Source organism: Scylla paramamosain, chromosome 32 (assembly GCF_035594125.1).
Source record: "Scylla paramamosain isolate STU-SP2022 chromosome 32, ASM3559412v1, whole genome shotgun sequence".
Lineage (NCBI taxonomy): Eukaryota > Metazoa > Arthropoda > Malacostraca > Decapoda > Portunidae > Scylla > Scylla paramamosain.
The window spans coordinates 668,755-686,709 of NC_087182.1; the positions used below are offsets into that span (position 1 = coordinate 668,755).

Genomic DNA, 17,955 nt, shown 5'->3' on the forward strand with positions numbered 1-17,955 from the left:
TTGCCCTGATTGGTTGATTGTAATGATGTCTTGCATTGACTGCTTATGTGTAAGGGAACATGGCATCTGGTACACAGGGACTGTCACATGTAGGCTTGCTGGCTTTTTGCAGTTTCTCTTATTTTCCTACATGACTCTTTCTGTCTAACGTGAACCAGATGTGACCACACCTACAAAAATATGAATAGTGGTTCCATCTTGATCCCACTGCATTAATCCAACCCAGACTTTCTGAGTTTTGCTGGTCTCCATTTGATCCCTACCAGAATTAATCTCACTCAACAAACCTCTCTGTCATGGTTGGCATGGTCATTGGTGTGTGGGTCAGATCACTGGTTCGTGTTTGCACAGTCTAACATTCAGTGTGAGTTCTGGCCAGGTAAATTAGATATATAGTGCTAAAATAATGTTTGGTGTCATTTCAGACCAAAATGTCCCTTTGGAATAGAGCACAACAGTTGCCTCCAGATGCCCTCCGTGAGGTACAAAATGTATATGGTGAGCAGTTCCCCATTGAGGTACGGCATTACCTTGCAGGATGGATTGAAGACAAAATGCACCAATGGTAAGTTGAGATTTTAATCCATTACTACATTGAGTTGTTTTGAAATGAACTTGAAATATATTTTTTATTTTGAGAGCCAAACTCTTGAAACTAGAGCAAGCAAGGAAGGAACACATGTGCAGGAGAGCTGAAATCTGGGAATTAGAAGGAGCAAGGAAGGAATGCAAGTGCAGGAATAAATGTGGTAGTAATCACTTTGGGGTAATTGTCAGGAATGGGCATTAGTTATAGATAGATGTTTTTGACACAGTTTTTATGCCTCAGTACATAGAGGTCAAGGTTTTATGATTCTACTTGAGTATTTGTATGCTTATGAAAATTTCTGAACGACAGATATGGAAGGATGAGCATGTTATATATTTCAGCTTATATGAGGTAACCTATGATCATTCTGTTGTAATGATAGTTAATATTATTCTGAAATTTTCCTCTTTCAGGAATGAGATAGACCCAGAGAATGTGTCGCACAGCCAGTATGCTCACTCTCTCGTGTCTCAGCTCATTCAGGAGATTGAGAATAAGGCACTCAATTACGGCAGCAATGAGGACCTCTTCTTGGTTCGAATACGCCTTGATGAAGCTGCTAACATGTTTAAGGTTTGTTCTTGCACTTTCTCTCTCTCTCTCTCTCTCTCTCTCTCTCTCTCTCTCTCTCTCTCTCTCTCTCTCTCTCTCTCTCTCTCTCTCTCTCTCTCTCTCTCTCTCTCTCTCTCTCTCTCTCTCTCTCATTGTGTAAGAATGTGAACAGTATTTCATATGTACAAAATGGAATTGGATTTGGCAGTGGATTTTTTTATTGTGAGCAGGGTAAAAAAGTTGGTGTGCCAGACTAAACTGACAGTCGCCTAGCTGAGTAATTTAATTTCTTATGTCCATGTCAGTCCTTGTTGCTTTAAATGACCATAATATTGGTACCTTTAAACAAATTGCTGTGTACTCTTGAAGTATTAGTATATACTGTACTTAATGTTTTTATCACAGTGTTTTTCTATTGCTACAGTGAATTATATGTTCTAAACTCAAGACCAATATGTATTTTTGATGTATTAGTATATAGTGTAATGTTTTTAACGCAGTGGTTTTTTTTTATTGCTACAGTGAGTTATTTATTACAGACTCGTTACCTGAATAGCAATCCACTGGTACTGGTGGGCATCATCCAGAACTGCCTGAAGATTGAGCTGCAGTTAGTTCAGCGACACGAAAATGTAAGACCCATCAACATCATCTCCACATTGGCTTTACTGTTGCAGATCAGTGTAATGGGTAAAACTGGAAGGACTTGAATGATTTTACAAGTGCCTTTGATTTGTATCAGGGCCAGGACAATCTGCTTTTGTTAAACTTTGCTTGTCTGCCTCCAAATCCATGTAGATTTAAGATAACAGACACTCCCTCCCAGAATACTTGAGTTTTAGCTTTAATGGTTAGAGCTTTTGTCAAGATACTGCACTTCCTTCTCTGTTTGCTCTTATCAGGGAAACTTACAAGGGCTTTAAGAGACAGGCTTTTACAACCTAATATTGTGCATATGGCTCAAAGTTATATGCACCTTGAGATTGTGAGGTTCGTGTCTGTGCAGAATGAAAGACTCGAAAGCAAGGTTGAGTGATCATTGAATGAGAATATAAGGTAACAGCTGCACCTATATACCATGTCAGTAAGTAGGAAAGTGAATAGAAGTACAAGAAGCAGATATTGAGATAAATGATCAATTTTTGTTTTATTTCTGTAATTCTCCTAGCTTTGTCTTTGTAGTGTAGCATGGGAGAAATTTAATTAGTTGTCTATTCCTGGTGATACTTGGTGGTCCAATATAACAAAGTGAATACTTTAATTAACTGTCTCTCCTGATATAGATGCTTGGTGTTCAGAATAACATAGTAAATTCTTTAGTTAATTGTTTGTTCTTGGTGCTAAAGTTTGGTGCTCCATTATAGCAGAGGGAATACTTTATGTAACTTGTGTGTTCTTGGTGCAGATGCTTGGTGCTCCACACACAACTAATATGGTGATAGAGCCATGTGCTGAGATAGTCAATGAGCTGGACATCTTGCATCGCCGCACGCGAGAAACAGCCGACATACTCAGGCAGTTGGAGCAGGAGCAGGAATCCTTTGCTCTTCAGTACCATGACTGTACAAAAATTAATGGTAAGTACTACAATTTTTCTTGGAAGAAGACTGAAATACTATACAGTGAAATTTGTGAAAAACAATTATTTTAATATATTCTTGGAAACCATCTCAGGAGTATGAAAAAAATTATAAGAGTTGTAATGGACTCCACACATATCTCATCATTCTTTTCCTCTTGTTAGAATCCTACACAGATTAGGGTACTTATGTACCATATCATTCACTTCTTTTTTTAACCCGTAAATTGAGAAAAAAAATAAGAAATTGTTTGATATATACAGTTTATTATTACCATGCCATGAATGGAAATGTGGCTACCATATGATTTTGATTCTTGGATTTTTCCCTTCTCAAAACTTATGATGTCAGTCAGGGTTGTGGAATTTTATTTTTATATTTTTTAAAGCTTTCATTCTCACTTTTACATACACTTTCCACAATCCTATAGTGCATGTGATAAATAAGGAGTTATGTGCATTACAATTACCTATGAATAAACAAGAATTTTATGTTCAACAAAATAGTTGGATGCACATCTGGCAGCATCCCACATCTCAAGGCTGTGGCTACTACACCCACAGTTCTCATAGAATTTACTTTTAATTAAAAAAAAATATTTATTTTATTTTTTTATGTAGGAGAGACACCGGCCAAGGGCAACAAAAATAGAGCATACTATGAATTTTATGACTTTTAGTTTTCTTTTCAGATTATTCTGGTCTTGTTTCCTATTTCTTATGCCTTACTGATTATAGATTTGAGAAGTAACTTCCTAGGAGAAAGTAACATAATTTTATCTGATGATTTTTGGGAAAACACAGCAGCCTGCCCAGTCTGTGTAGCCAACTCCATAACAATGTCAGTGTGCCAAAACACTTATAACCAAATATCTTTATCTCTCTCCAATACCGTAGCTTTCAATTTAATTTTATTGCTTTGATATTATATGCATGTTGACATAAGCATTGAAAAAATGAAATAATCCCCAAATATGTCAGAGTTCCTACAAAAGTATTAAATCTATAATAACTCCGAGCCCAAAAGTTAGGTATGTACATGAAAACATTCACTCCAGACTTATCAAAATATTCTTTGTTACTGTTAGTGACAAGTCTTGTATGTAAAAACATAATTGAAGGCTTTAATATGACTCAAAAACAAAATCGCACTTACACGTACTAAATGCTCCCTAAGAGGTATGTATATATATACGTACTAAACACTGCATGGGTTAGATAAATTTAGCCTTGTTGAAAGCTGGAAAATGCTGATTGTTTCTGCACAAAATAGAATATGTATGCAAATACACAATAGTGATTGGGGCAGTGTAAAATGTTAACTGACCGATACTTGTATATTGATAGCTTCTATTGTTCATTTCAGCTCATCTTTCACATATTCAAAGTCAGGAGAAGACTCCACAGAACCGAGAGGTGGAAGCCAACCTGAGGAGAAGAAAGCAGCTGGGTGAACAGCAACTCACAGAGAAGGTAATTACTTCTTGTGGGCTTTACTCTCATATCCAAGTTGATGATGCCTTACTTGTGCTCTCAACCAGAAATGTTTCAGATATCAGCTTTTAATTGTAGTTTTTTTCTTGCTGTGTCTCATAACAAAATTTTTTCGTCTTTAGTGTACAGAGATATTTGTACATCACATTTCTGTTTAGAATTAGAAAATTTGTATGCAATAATACTGTTAAGATATCAAAAAGTCTGTGTTATGAAGAGCAGATGGTGTGACTAGAATATATACTGAGGGAGAAGATGACTGAAAATTTTGGGAAAGGGACTTTTGGATCTTAAAACTCATCCATATGATCATGTGGATATTCCACCAGAGTAGTAGGGGAAATTACAGCAATAGATTCATATATAAAAACTTTAGATTTCAATTGCTGGCTCCCCTTGATTATGATCTTTGTTGTTTGGTTTTCATGAGTGCAGTATCTAATGAAGGACAGTCTCCAGGTGTCAGGATTGCTGCAGAGGAGAATGGACTTGGCAGAGAAGCACAAAGGAACCATTGACAGACTAAATATCCTGCAACAGCGTATACTTGATGAAGAACTGATCAACTGGAAGAGAGAACAGCAGATGGCGGGGAACGGAAAACCTTTCAATGGAAACAAACTTGACACCATACAAGAATGGTAAGTTTTGTTTTGTTTTTTTATGTTAATGTGGTGCTGGTTTTAGTTATTTTGTACTGAAATTATCCTGGTGTCATTAGTGGTCATTCTTGTTTTGCTATGAAGAGATTTACCAATAGAGAATTAGCAGTATTACACTAAAACAGGTAATTGATTTAAAGGGATCACTTGTCTTACAGTGAGTAGAAATAATGATATATAAACTTTTCCAGGTGTGAAGCCTTGGCAGAAATTATATGGCTGAACCGGCACCAGATCAAGGAGTGTGAGCGACACCAGACCAAGATACCAATAACCCCACATGGAGGAGTGGACATGCTGCCCACCCTCAACTCACACATCACTCGCTTGCTGTCCTCACTTGTCACCAGGTGGGGGAATTGGCCATCACACACACACACACACACACACACACACACACACACACACACACACACACACACACACACACACACACACACATATCAAAAAGATGTCAAAAAGTATAGTTTTCCATGTAGAAGTATTGATATATGGAACAGTCTGGATGAGGGGATAGTAAATGCAGAAAGTATACATGGATTCAAGGCTAAGTTGGACATTAAAAGATATGGAGATGGGACAGCACGAGCATAGCTCTTTTCCCATAAAGCACAACTATGTAAACAACTAGGTAAACACACACACACACACACACACACACACACACACACACACACACACACACACACACACACACACACACACACACACACACACACACACACACACACACACAAAAAAAAAAAAAAAAAGGGATAAAACAGCTTAGTTTCTTGAAGGTGTCATTAAATAGATATTGACTGAATTGTGGCACCTTGTGATCATTCATCCATTCATTCATTCATTTCTACAAAAAAATAAGATGTAATATATTTTTATGCTTACAAAGACTTACATTCAATTGAGAGACATGGAAAAGCAGATCAGTAAGCAATGGTAAGATAACATTTGATTAAAACAATCTTTGCTCCACAGCACATTTATCATTGAAAAGCAACCTCCTCAAGTCATGAAGACAAACACCAGATTCTCAGCCACTGTCAGACTGTTGGTGGGTGGCAAGCTCAATGTGAACATGACCCCACCTCAAGTACGAGTGTCTATCATCAGTGAAGCACAGGCCAATGCTCTTCTGAAGAATGACCAGATGAGCAAAGGTGAAATGTCCGGAGAAATTCTCAATAATACTGGTACCATGGAGTATCACCAGGTAGGCTATCAGCTGTTATGTGAATATTTGTGTTTACCTAGTTGTCCTTTACTGGAAGTAACACTCATGGGCTCCTGTGTCTCTGTACCTTGTTTCATCAGTCATTTCTTTAAGTTCCTTTGAATATTCTGCAATTACCATGTTTTTTTGTATGTGTAGGAGAGCACAATTAATTCAGTTTACTTACATGTGTATTTATGATTGTCTTATAAGATACCTTTCTTTCATATTCCTTTTTCTTTTTCATTATTAGTGGTTATCACCTAGTTGATATATTTAGTCAATGTTTGAGGATGTAATTATAAATGAGTTTGATGTTTTCTGATGCCAGATATATTTCTTTGTCTGGGCCATCCCATGTGCAATTGCTGGCCAAGTATATAAATATATTGATAAATTTCTATGTTTCTACTAAAGTAAGTCGTCACTTAGTAAACTTTGGGCACTATTCCCGCAGAGCTCAAGGCAACTCTCTGTAAGCTTCCGCAACATGCAGCTTCGAAAAATTAAAAGGGCTGAGAAGAAAGGAACAGAATCAGTAATGGATGAGAAGTTTTCCCTCCTCTTCCAGTCACAGTTCAGTGTTGGTGGTGGTGAACTGGTTTTCCAGGTAAGTAATTATATTCCTGTAATTCTCAACTGCTACTGTGAGTGATGCTAAAAAGTAGTCGTGGGATTTAGTTTAGGTTTTGGATGATTTGGTCACTTAGTGAGAATGGGAATAAATAAGATGACAAGGATGACAGACAAAAGTGGAGGGGAGGTGGGAAGACTCAAGACATTGAAGAGGTTGAGAGGGATGGAATATGCAGTAGTAAATTGGATGACATGAATGGTTTGAGAGTTTTCTGTCATGGTCTTTCCTCTTGGCTTTCTGGCGTCCTGTGATCACAAGCATTCCAACATGTTAACCAGCTATCCTTGCATGAGGAAGTCAGCTGCTGCTCTCTAGAACTCTTATCATGGCCACCCTATGAGTATGTGGCTTTCAGTGAGCATGTTTATGAGTACTAAAATTGTCTTTCCAAATGTGGAGTCTATGAGGGGCATGTGGCTTTTCAGTGAATATTTGTGTGTGAGTGGTAAAACTCTCTTTCCAGGTGTGGACTCTGTCGCTGCCTGTTGTGGTGATTGTTCACGGTAACCAGGAGCCCCACGCCTGGGCCACGGTGTCCTGGGACAATGCATTTGCTGAGCAGGGGCGCATACCATTTACAGTACCTGACAAGGTGAATTTTGTCATGTTCTTATTCATGTATTGTTCATTGTCATTGTATCCTTATTTTATACAAGTGTAAAAAGAGAATTTGAGTTGCATTTAAAATTTAATTGATATCTGAGTAAATTAACTAACTATCATATTGAGGCTTCATTATTTTGCACATTCCACAGGACTACAAGCTCATCAGAATTTATTAGTCATTTTGAGATACCTCACAGTATACATGTGTGCTTGCGTTGGATATACTTAATCATGTGCTGCTTTCCAGGTGCCTTGGCCACAAGTTGCTGACATGTTGGATGCTAAATTCAAGTCTGCCACAGGACGAGGATTGACAGAAGATAATCTAAGGTTTTTGGCAGGGAAGGCCTTCAGATTAGACAGGTGTGTGGAATTTAAGACAATTTTCTGTGGAACTCATCATTATTTAGTCATCGCTTAGAAAATGAGGTCATATATCTATGAAACATTTATATTTAATCTTGAAAGAGAACACCATGACCTGATGTGGCAATATTCATAATTTTCATACCATTTTTCATTTGCAGAAGTCCCCAAGTACAAGATTTCACAAATATGATGTTGTCCTGGTCACAGTTCTGCAAGGAGCCTCTGTCAGAACGCAACTTTACGTTCTGGGAATGGTTCTTTGCTGTTATGAAGGTAATTTGTTAATTCATACTGGGACTGCCATATGTAGGCTTCATGGTTTCTTGTAACTTCATTTGTTTTCTTATATTTTTATGAGTTTGAGTTTCATCCACTCTTCCTAAACTGAAATGCAGCTTTGGACATCATATATATATATATATATATATATATATATATATATATATATATATATATATATATATATATATATATATATATTACATAATGCACTCACATGGGAGAGAAGATAAAAGTTATGAAATATACAAATACAGTGAAAGATTAAAGTGTTTTGATGTTTTGCTCCCCTTTGCTGAGGAAACTACTTGATAAAACTTGATGTGATGCTTCTCTAGTTTTGGTTAATCATTATGGGTCTTCTTCTTTGGGGACTGGCACCTCAGTGGACCTTTTTTTTTTTGTATATATATATATATAAATTTTGTTTCCTGCAGGTGACCAAGGAACACCTGCGCCAGCCCTGGAATGATGGCTCCATCATGGGTTTTGTGGGGCGTCGACCTGCTGAAGAAATGTTGAAAAATTCCAAGTCAGGCACTTTTCTCCTGCGATTCTCTGACTCAGAACTTGGAGGAGTCACAATTGCATGGATGTATGAAGATACCAGTAAAGGTATTGTTTTATTGATGTAATGTTCTCTTGGGTATCCTCTGGGATCTCTGCTTGGATAGATAGGTTTATTTTACACGATGAACACTTGTGTGAAGCAGAGATTTTGTATTCTATAAAACGATTCAGACAAATAAGTAGCATTTGGCAAACATCTTGGCTGATCTCATTTGTGGTTCCTTGTATTTGCAGGACTCTTTATATAAGAGATTTTGTTAGTTCATATATAAATTTCCAATCAATTTATGGAGTTTGTTGAACTTTTTGGCTACATTCTCTTGCAGGGATGTCAGACTACATATATATATATATATATAGGTGTCAAGTTGCAAGCATTTCATGATTATTTTGTTTACCTTCCAGCTGGTGATCAGAGGGATGTGTTCATGCTGCAGCCCTTCACCAGTAAATCCTTTGCCATCCGTCCATTGGCTGATGTGATTGCAGACTTGAAGTACCTCCTCTACTTGTACCCAAATATCCCCAAAGAGCAGGTGTTTGGCAAGTACTACACACCCATAGGGGAGCATCCCACCAACAATGGTTATGTAAAGCCTCACCTCATTACCCATGTCCCAGGGTGAGTCACCACCACACTCTTGGTTATGTTCTGCTGTTAGTGATTTGCATTAGGTTTGAAAGTAGCCAGTATATTTATTTTTATGAGAGACTTTTGTGTTCATGGCATTACTTGTTATAATGACTTTGTGTGTGTAAGTGACTAAGTTCCCTTTTCATCAGCAAAGTTTTCTGAAAGTAATGAATGGACTATAGTATATGGCCTAGGAATGTAGGAGCTAGCATGCTTCACTTACACACAAGAGGTTCTAAGCTTGAATTTAATTGTACCACACTTGAGAATGGTGTTATCAAAAGCTCACTATTTGTAGACGTACTTAGGATGATGAAATTGGTCTGAATTTAACTGTATATGTTATGTCTATCTCCTCTTTTGCACTTTTCTACGTATTTATGCCGAGTATAGACTGTTTCCGCTGATCACCTATTCTGTTACAGGTGGCCAGGGCGAGGGTCAACAGAATCTTACCCCAATACTCCACAGCCCATGTATCCCATGCATGACACAAGCCTGGGTGACCCTCCTTCTGTCAGCTCCAATCCTTCTGATTGTGTCTCCACGTAAGTATAATTTTTTTTGCATTCTTTGGGTTAGGTTAGGATTGATAATTTAATTTTGTCTTGCAGATGGAATTTGATCCCTGGAAATTATTAAACTGCTTCAGAAAAATTGGGGTTTCAGAAGGATTATATCTTTGCAGCCATTTGCCACCTTAAGACATGCCTTTAAAAAAGCCACAGGTTCAGATAATGGTTTGAACAGAGCTGACGTACAAGCACCCTCAGAAGACACGACTTTCCCTGCTTGCGAAGTGGCCACTGATCTGAAATTCAGCACATTCTTTGATTGGCAGCCTGTAGCAAACAGATCATGAATGAAAATTGGTATTAGTGCAGATTGCAGGTGCTAGGATTGCGTCAGAAATTGAGATGCCAACAGGACGGAAGGGACTACCCATATTGAAGCTATTTTTCCTATGGTTACTGTGTTTTATTATAGTCATTCAGAACTGAAATAGTGATTACTGGATGTTATTGTGTGCTACATATGCCTTTTATCTTTCTTACTTGAACTGTTTTTGCCTCTGTTTGAAATGCAATTTTTTGGATGGTCATTAGTTGATTCTGAAAAGCAAACAATTCCTTTACAGTGACCAAAAGCCTTCGTTGGATTCTCCTTTATTTGACGCAGCCAATGTCCTCTCAGACTTCCCGTAGGTTGGAGTGACATCCCTCTCATTAATCCTTAAAGCCATCCATCATGTTATCAAACTAGTTATATAACAGTTATGCACAAAAAGAATCAAAATTAACAGCAGCAAATCCACTGTGATGTCTCGCTGTTTGTGTCATTACATTTTATCCTGCCTTGAGTTGTCTTGGTTGTGCCGCACTCACCGCTGGCAAAGACTTGGGTCCTTCCCTCACATATCGGAGGCTGCATCATAGCTTAGTGTGATACCCAGTAGTGTTGTGTACTAGTGTCTGTGCTTGTGTGCACTAAGAGTTTATATTTCAGAGAACAGAGGTAATTTTATGATGACATCACATATTTTTGTAAGTATGTAATACCCCACAACTTATTGCTCTCAAACCTTCTCTGAGCTCTGATTGATAATAACCTGAAAAATATTGTGAGCTTTATTGGTGTAGGTGAGGAGGGTGAAGTGTATATATATATAGTTGTACATTGTGGAACTGATTCAGGTCATCTAAGTAACTTGGTGGATGACGATAACAGCCCAGGAATGTTGCAGTGCTCTGTGAATCTGACATGCACCATCAGTTACTAGGAGCCCCGTCAGTTCTGCAGTGACAAGCACTTACAAAATTTTATCCCGGCCATCTTTGCCTTGCTGTCCACCACATCTTTTTGCCCACCAAGCTTGTGTCTCTCCAGGTTGATTCATCAAGACATGCGCACATAATATCCACCAAGTTTCCAGGAGACATGTTTGGAGGCTGGGAGTTGTTTGGTGGAACAGTGTTGGCTACTTACATTGATCTAGTTAAGACATGTAAATTAACTTTTATATAGCAATGCTCTGACTTAATTCCCTTTACATCAGAAACATTGCATGTCAGACATTAGGCAAAAGTTTCAGAAAGTCTTTTATACTGTCATGCCAGCAGGTATTATGCTGTAAAGGGAATTTCCACAAATTTTAGGATGTCAGTTGATGCTCAAGTGGTGCTGGCGTCAAGCTGCAGCACCTCATACGAAAGAATCTAGTAAAGGAATTGAAAACAGAAGTCATAGATTTTTTTATTTTTTTATATATATACAATGTACTGTATATCATAATTGTTATTTTATCAGATCGTTTTCAACACATTAATTTGCTTGAGCCATGTCATTGAAAAGTGATTATGGTACTAGCCTTCTTCTCATGACTTACTGTCTTTATACCAGAAAGTGGTTGAAACTCAAAACTATCTTGATGCATATTTTTCTACAAGTGAAGGCTCTTTAGTTGACCAAAGTCCAATTACATTTATTTACGTGAATCTCTTATTTAATGTTCCTTTGTGTTGACCAAATGATAACTCTTTTTGCTGTAATTTAAATATTGCTTTGCTTCGTAATTATTATGGCATCTGTCCTTCTTGTGCTTATGTCTGAAAAGTGATGAGGAAAGGTGTTCTCTCTCCAGTGTGGTAATGTAATACCAAATTTATTGTTATTTGAGGAGCAAGCTTTCATTCTTGGTAAAATATATCATTGTAAGAATATTGTTCATTCATTTAGAGGAATGAGTATGAAAGACGATACTGATAGTAAATATTTGCCTTAAATGTAGACATAGACTGGAATTACTGGATTCTCTCTCTCTCTCTCTCTCTCTCTCTCTCTCTCTCTCTCTCTCTCTCTCTCTCTCTCTCTCTCTCTCTCTCTCTCTCTCTCTCTCTCTCTCTCTCTCTCTCTCTCTCTCTCTCTCTCTCTCTCTCTCTCTCAGTTTATGTTACCTGTTTCTACAATGTATACTTGCTATGGCACCACTAAATTTATGTATAACACACACACACACACACACACACACACACACACACACACACACACACACACACACACACACACACACACACACACACACACACACACACACACACACACACACACACACACACAAATAGTTCACACACATGTCACAGTTCCATTAACCTTTTAATTTATACCAAGTTATTGGATAGTATTCAAGAATGTTTGATGGGCTGATCATAATGGGGATTTGAAAATTGCATTTGATTAGGTGCCACTGTTATGGGGATTGAAAAGTTCTGGCAGAAGGAATGGGAAGCTAATGCATTTGATATAGGAAGGAAGGGAGGTTAGTACTGTCACTACCCAATGTTTTCCCTTAGCTCCTACACATGCCTTACTTAACTGCGAGCTTTTCAATGCTACTGGCAGTCATCCATGTAGAGCCCAAGTGTATGGAAGTCCTTCTCATTGGTGATAATTGAAAGCTGTAGTCATGGCAATGCATTATAGAGAATAGTACATAAGCTGTCTACCTGGATGCACAAAAGACAGAGACATTAGGGATGGTTTTTCTTGGCAAAATGTGGAAGGGGGAATAATTGTGGTGCCATTTTAGTCATTACAGCTACAGTGGTGCAGCAAGTTTTGTACCTAATCAGTTGTATAAAAGTTTGCACAAAAAGAATGTGCAAAAGTTTGGGCATTAATCCATGGGGAAAAATCTTATTTGGTTTTGGACTCATCCAAAACTTGTCCAGATACTTGTTTAAAGCTTGGCTGATTGAAGTGAAGCACTGCATTGTTTATTTTGTCAAAGGAACCTGAAGAAGAATGTTGATGTGGCTTGATAGTGGTGTTGGCAATGAGATTGTTTCAAAACCCAGAAACTGTGTGTTTACATCAAGGTCTGAATGTATCCACTAAAACATTCATGTCTCTAACTTAAGAAAAACTAATTCTGGTGTTGTTTTCATATTAAGATTATACAACTAGTGGAGGTAAACAGTCTACTGCAAGGTGATAGCAACATTCTCTTGGTGCACATCTCTTGTATTTTTGTATGAATCTAATCATGAAATTTGTTGGGATTGCTGCAAAGAATTGAGATGCTGCAAAACTTGGTGCACCATTACATACAAATACCATATTTACTGACCTATAAGATACTTCTCCTCTTTTGTGAAAATATAATGTGTGCTTGATGGAATGTGTCTCATTTTATATGATGTCTGTGGAAAAAATAACCTGACTAATGATAGGAATGTATTAATTAATAAAATGTTAATCTGTGGGAGAAAATAGCCATAATGTGGAAATGTTAGACTGAGTAGTGACAGTGCATCTTGTAGGCCAGCAAATATAGTGATATGTATTGAGGCTTTTATGGAGGAGTGAATTGTAAAATACTAACAGTGGAAGGTAGATTTATGGAAACAAGCACATATAGTGAATATTGTCAGCATTATGTAAGATACAAACCAGTCAAATATAAAGAAAAATGTGCTGGACTCCTCAAATGAGTATTCTTAATATTTGTAGTAATGCAAAGATTACTGTTTACATTTTAATCTGGGTATTATAAATTATTTTATGCCATGAGTTAAAGTGCCTAATGATTCAGTGTGGCACGAACCTTTGAAACTCTCTTAGGACAAGCAGGGTCTTATGAATTAGCTTCATGTTGTACATAGTATTCAGGAAAATAGTGAATTTGCTCATTGGTCCAAAGCAAATAAGAAATATCAAAGGGTAACTCATCAATGCCTTGGACAAGTACAGGGAAAGAGTAAAGGAAGCCTTAAAAGGTCTTACAAGATTCCTTTAAGTTTGAAATCATTTATAAGACAAACTGTTAGCATTAATGTTTATATACAGTAAGGTATTGCCAGTCTGCATGATGAGTGCTGCACCAAGTGTAACCATGTGTGTTTGCAAGACTTTGTTTCACAGGACAGTGAATTGTGTTTCTGTGTGTAAGGCAAAGTGCTAATTTCAAAGTGTACCATGATTAAGGATGATGGTGATTGATTTTAAAGGTGCCGCAGCATTGGGGTCACATGGCACTGCCCACCACAAGGAGAGCCAATAACTGCCAACAGTTACTTGATGGCTGACATTTTTGACAAAGGTGGTGGTGTCACTTAAGCATGGCTGCGGAATAAGCTTTGTGGCTTCGTAAAAGTTGCATTTTGGTTCTCCTTTAAGAAATGTGCAGCCAACTCTTGTTATTCTTGTGAATATGATTGTAAATCTTACAGAGTGGAATTTTATGGTATTGAAATTACTGAGCCTGAAGATTTAAGGAAGTGCATTATGTTGGTTTTTTACTCTTTTATTTCTATTGATATTACATTTATTACTCTCAGAAGACTACTGATGACATAGATACCAATCATATTAGTATTTGTATTATTCTCTTGCACAAGCTTAAATTTATTGGAGAAGGCTTGTAGTTTCAAGGACTGGTATTTTTATACGAAGCTTTAGGAACTTCTATGAAGTCTCTGATCAAGTGGTGTAGTGGAAGCTTTAATTCTTTCTGTCAAACAAATGTGAGTGATTCTTTTCTGTTCATCATGATTGATTACAATCATGAAATAGTTAGTGTTTCTGTCATTTCATAGAGGAAACCTCACATTCTTTTATAATTACTTAAGAATTATTGTGTTATTGGCTGTCCTGCATAAGAGGAAGTGAATACATCAGTAACATTTGGGTTGTGATGGAACACTTGCACATGTGGATCAGGAATGGATCAGAAAATAGCAGATTGAAGGCAAAGAATGGCTGCTTGTGTGGTGGTGATGTGAAGATGAACAAACACTCCCAGCACTGGGCTGTGGTGACCATCATGTTCTGATTGTCAAGGCAAGGAGTCATGTACCTGCAGGGGGAGTGTCCTGTCCTGGGCTTGGTTCCTGGCTGGTCCATTATAATAATTATGGGAATATTTTGTATTTTTTCCTGGTCTCTGGTGAATGTCTAGATGAAATGTAGGTCATCAGAAATGTGTGATGCTTGCCATAGAGAAATATAGAGAAATGAGGATAAGTTTTCTGGCTCATCCAGGGCCTTGCTTTGGTTTCTGAGTCTTTTCAGATGTATTATGAAAGTGCATGCTACTTGAAATATAATATTAGTATTGTGATGCAGGAAGTGTGTACTATTGATCCCAGAATCAGCAGGCAAATGCAAGGAATAGTTGGTCAGTGTTTCCAGCTATCTGAAGTTCCTGGTGGAAGATTAACATTGGCAAAAACTGCCAATACAAAAAAGACAGTATAAGTGATACAAAGAATGCTGTATAGTACTGTGCTAACTTTGAATGGTGAAAAGATGAATGTACACTGTCATGAGTGTATTGTAGCATCTAGAATAAGTGAGTCCCACCTCTAGCAGCCCTTGCCCTAACTTACTCCTTCTTAGACATGCTCTCCTGTCTCCCTGCCCCATGAGACCCTTCCGTTGACCAGTGTGGGTCTGCATTACATCTCAGATATTAGTGTTGGTGGTATTGTATAAGTATTATTTTATGATATTTTTATGAAAGTTCAGTATTTGTTTCCTAGATACCTACTGTTCTATATATTTCACTAATTATTTATTATATTTATGTACATTCATTTTGTATAGTTCACAATGAAGTGTAGATGACAAAAAGTTAGTCACAAGCTGTACCTGTGTATATGAAAAGTTGTATTTGTGTAGACACTTGAATATTGCTGGGTCACTACAACAAATTGTGGTGTACTTCATGGGTATGATACACACACATCTAAGCAGTGACAACTCCAAGACTTTTTATCAGGCTGCTTGAAGGAAACTGCCTTCTGATAAGGGACCTGAGGTTGCCCAAATACTGAAAGTGTGAGGCAACAAACTAGGCAGTCTGGCAGGGCTCAAGCCATCTTTCTCTTTCAAAATTTTTATTCAAAAATTCAGTTTCCATTTTCATTTACCTTCCTCCTTGCATACTGGCATTTTTATATACTTAGCAGTTTAGACCACATAGATGAGTATCTGTGGGTACTCAAGAATAAAGTTGAAGTGCAAATTGGTGCACCAAAAATGCTGGCAGAAATTTGTATGGCATCATAAGAGTAATGATCCCCGAGAACACATGAGGCGAGGCGTCTAGAGCCAAAGGGACGAATGCACCAACACATAATTTTGAGTTATGGGGCTTTAAAGTTTCATGACGTGTACATTATATGATATGTTAACAGTGCGATTTATGATGAAATGGCACTGTTGTAAAACTTTTAAACCCCATAACTCAAAATTATATTTTGGCACATTTGTCCCTTTGGCTCCAGATGCCTCATGTGTTGGAAAGCACTGGCGGGTGTTGGTGTGGTGACTGGAGAGACTTTCCTTGCTAAACATGGGCTTGCTCAAACCTCACAACCTTTGATGGACTAGTTTGCTTTGTTCTATTGCACAAACCAGTGTACATATGTATATCAGTATGTAATATCAGGGGACTGTAAAACTACATGTTCTACAGTTCTCTGGTTACTGAATTAATCTTTTCATTTTGAGATCATGATGCTTCAATTTTCATATTTTTAGGGAGTAAAAATAATTGGGTTGAATATATAGATCAAAGTGAAACATTGAGGAATATAATATTTGAACATATTTTTATTACCATTCAGTATTTGATTGAAGATAGTCAAGACAGTGGCTGTTATGATTGAAGGTTACTCAGCCAGGCGGGTGACTGGCTCATGCCTCCGTGCTTTACTGTCACAACAGGGACCACGAGGGTCAGCAGCATTCGCTCTTCTCCTTGATACATGTAAGGTTGTAGAGTTTGTCATGTGAGGAAGCAGTCTATTGCACTCACAAGTAATTTGTATTTTATTCACAGTAGCATTTTTTAATTTTTATTTCTTTTTATCTAAAATTAGTTTCTTAAGTGAAACATTTGTACATATCACAAGAAAAGGGAAAAAAATATCAATTGCCAAAGACGTCTATGTCATGATCTCAATTTATTGAATGCATTCCAGTTTGAAAAAAGTGGATAATTAAATGTCAGTCGCTTCTTATGTGTAAACTTTATTCATTCGTTGTTTCTTTCGTAAAAATGCATTATGTATGTAATTAGTGATCTTGTGTTACTTACTGTTCCTTTTCTACCAGTATTGTTAATGTATCAACTTCATTTAGAACATGACCTTTTTTAGCTACCTTATTCTTAAGTATCATTAAGGAGTTATTGTTATGAGGTGTTGTGTTCTGTCTTGTTGAGCTGCAGGCATTGGCTGCATGCAGGCATTTGTGCATCTTGGTGACTGCATCATTACAGCTCTAGATCAGTGGTTTTCAATCCGCTTTGAGGTCATGGCATTTCACTGGCATCCTGCAACATCCAGGGCCATGGACCCATTTGTGCACACACACACACACAGAGAGAGAGAGAGAGAGAGAGAGGGCCATGGACCCATTTGTGCACACACACACACACAGAGAGAGAGAGAGAGAGAGAGAGAGAGAGAGAGAGAGAGAGAGAGAGAGAGAGAGAGAGAGAGAGAGCAGTACTTGCAGCTGATTCGCTTTCATTATATTTTTTTACCATTTATATATTGGCATTATATATATATATATATATATATATATATATATATATATATATATATATATATATATATATATATATATATATATATATATATATATATATACACGTACATACATACCATATTTACTACATATATTGCATAATTTATTTAATGACAGTTCTGAAAGGCACACTGCACATAATACAACAAAGTAACACTTTACTTGTACGTAGAGTA

At 37.3% G+C, this 17,955-nt stretch overlaps 1 protein-coding gene across 6 annotated transcripts in view; it reads left to right on the forward strand.

Annotated features, from left to right (window-relative positions):
• The window catches only part of LOC135088974 (signal transducer and activator of transcription 5B-like), a 31,498-nt gene that overhangs the window by 3,664 nt on the left and 9,879 nt on the right, over window positions 1-17,955 (forward strand). For 2 of the 6 annotated variants that reach the window (XM_063984062.1, XM_063984063.1), the window contains 16 exons: window positions 426-565; window positions 1,003-1,162; window positions 1,681-1,773; window positions 2,547-2,718; window positions 4,087-4,193; window positions 4,650-4,855; window positions 5,068-5,226; window positions 5,852-6,086; window positions 6,544-6,696; window positions 7,187-7,315; window positions 7,577-7,692; window positions 7,857-7,971; window positions 8,415-8,592; window positions 8,953-9,169; window positions 9,607-9,729; window positions 10,320-10,382. In XM_063984062.1, coding sequence (XP_063840132.1) covers window positions 432-565; window positions 1,003-1,162; window positions 1,681-1,773; window positions 2,547-2,718; window positions 4,087-4,193; window positions 4,650-4,855; window positions 5,068-5,226; window positions 5,852-6,086; window positions 6,544-6,696; window positions 7,187-7,315; window positions 7,577-7,692; window positions 7,857-7,971; window positions 8,415-8,592; window positions 8,953-9,169; window positions 9,607-9,729; window positions 10,320-10,382 — 2,360 coding nt within the window. In that variant the 5' untranslated portion in view covers window positions 426-431. Of the gene's footprint in view, window positions 1-425; window positions 566-1,002; window positions 1,163-1,680; window positions 1,774-2,546; window positions 2,719-4,086; window positions 4,194-4,649; window positions 4,856-5,067; window positions 5,227-5,851; window positions 6,087-6,543; window positions 6,697-7,186; window positions 7,316-7,576; window positions 7,693-7,856; window positions 7,972-8,414; window positions 8,593-8,952; window positions 9,170-9,606; window positions 9,734-10,319; window positions 10,383-17,955 lie in introns of those variants that run through there. The other 4 variants (XM_063984064.1, XM_063984066.1, XM_063984067.1 and 1 more) reach the window with 4 other exon arrangements.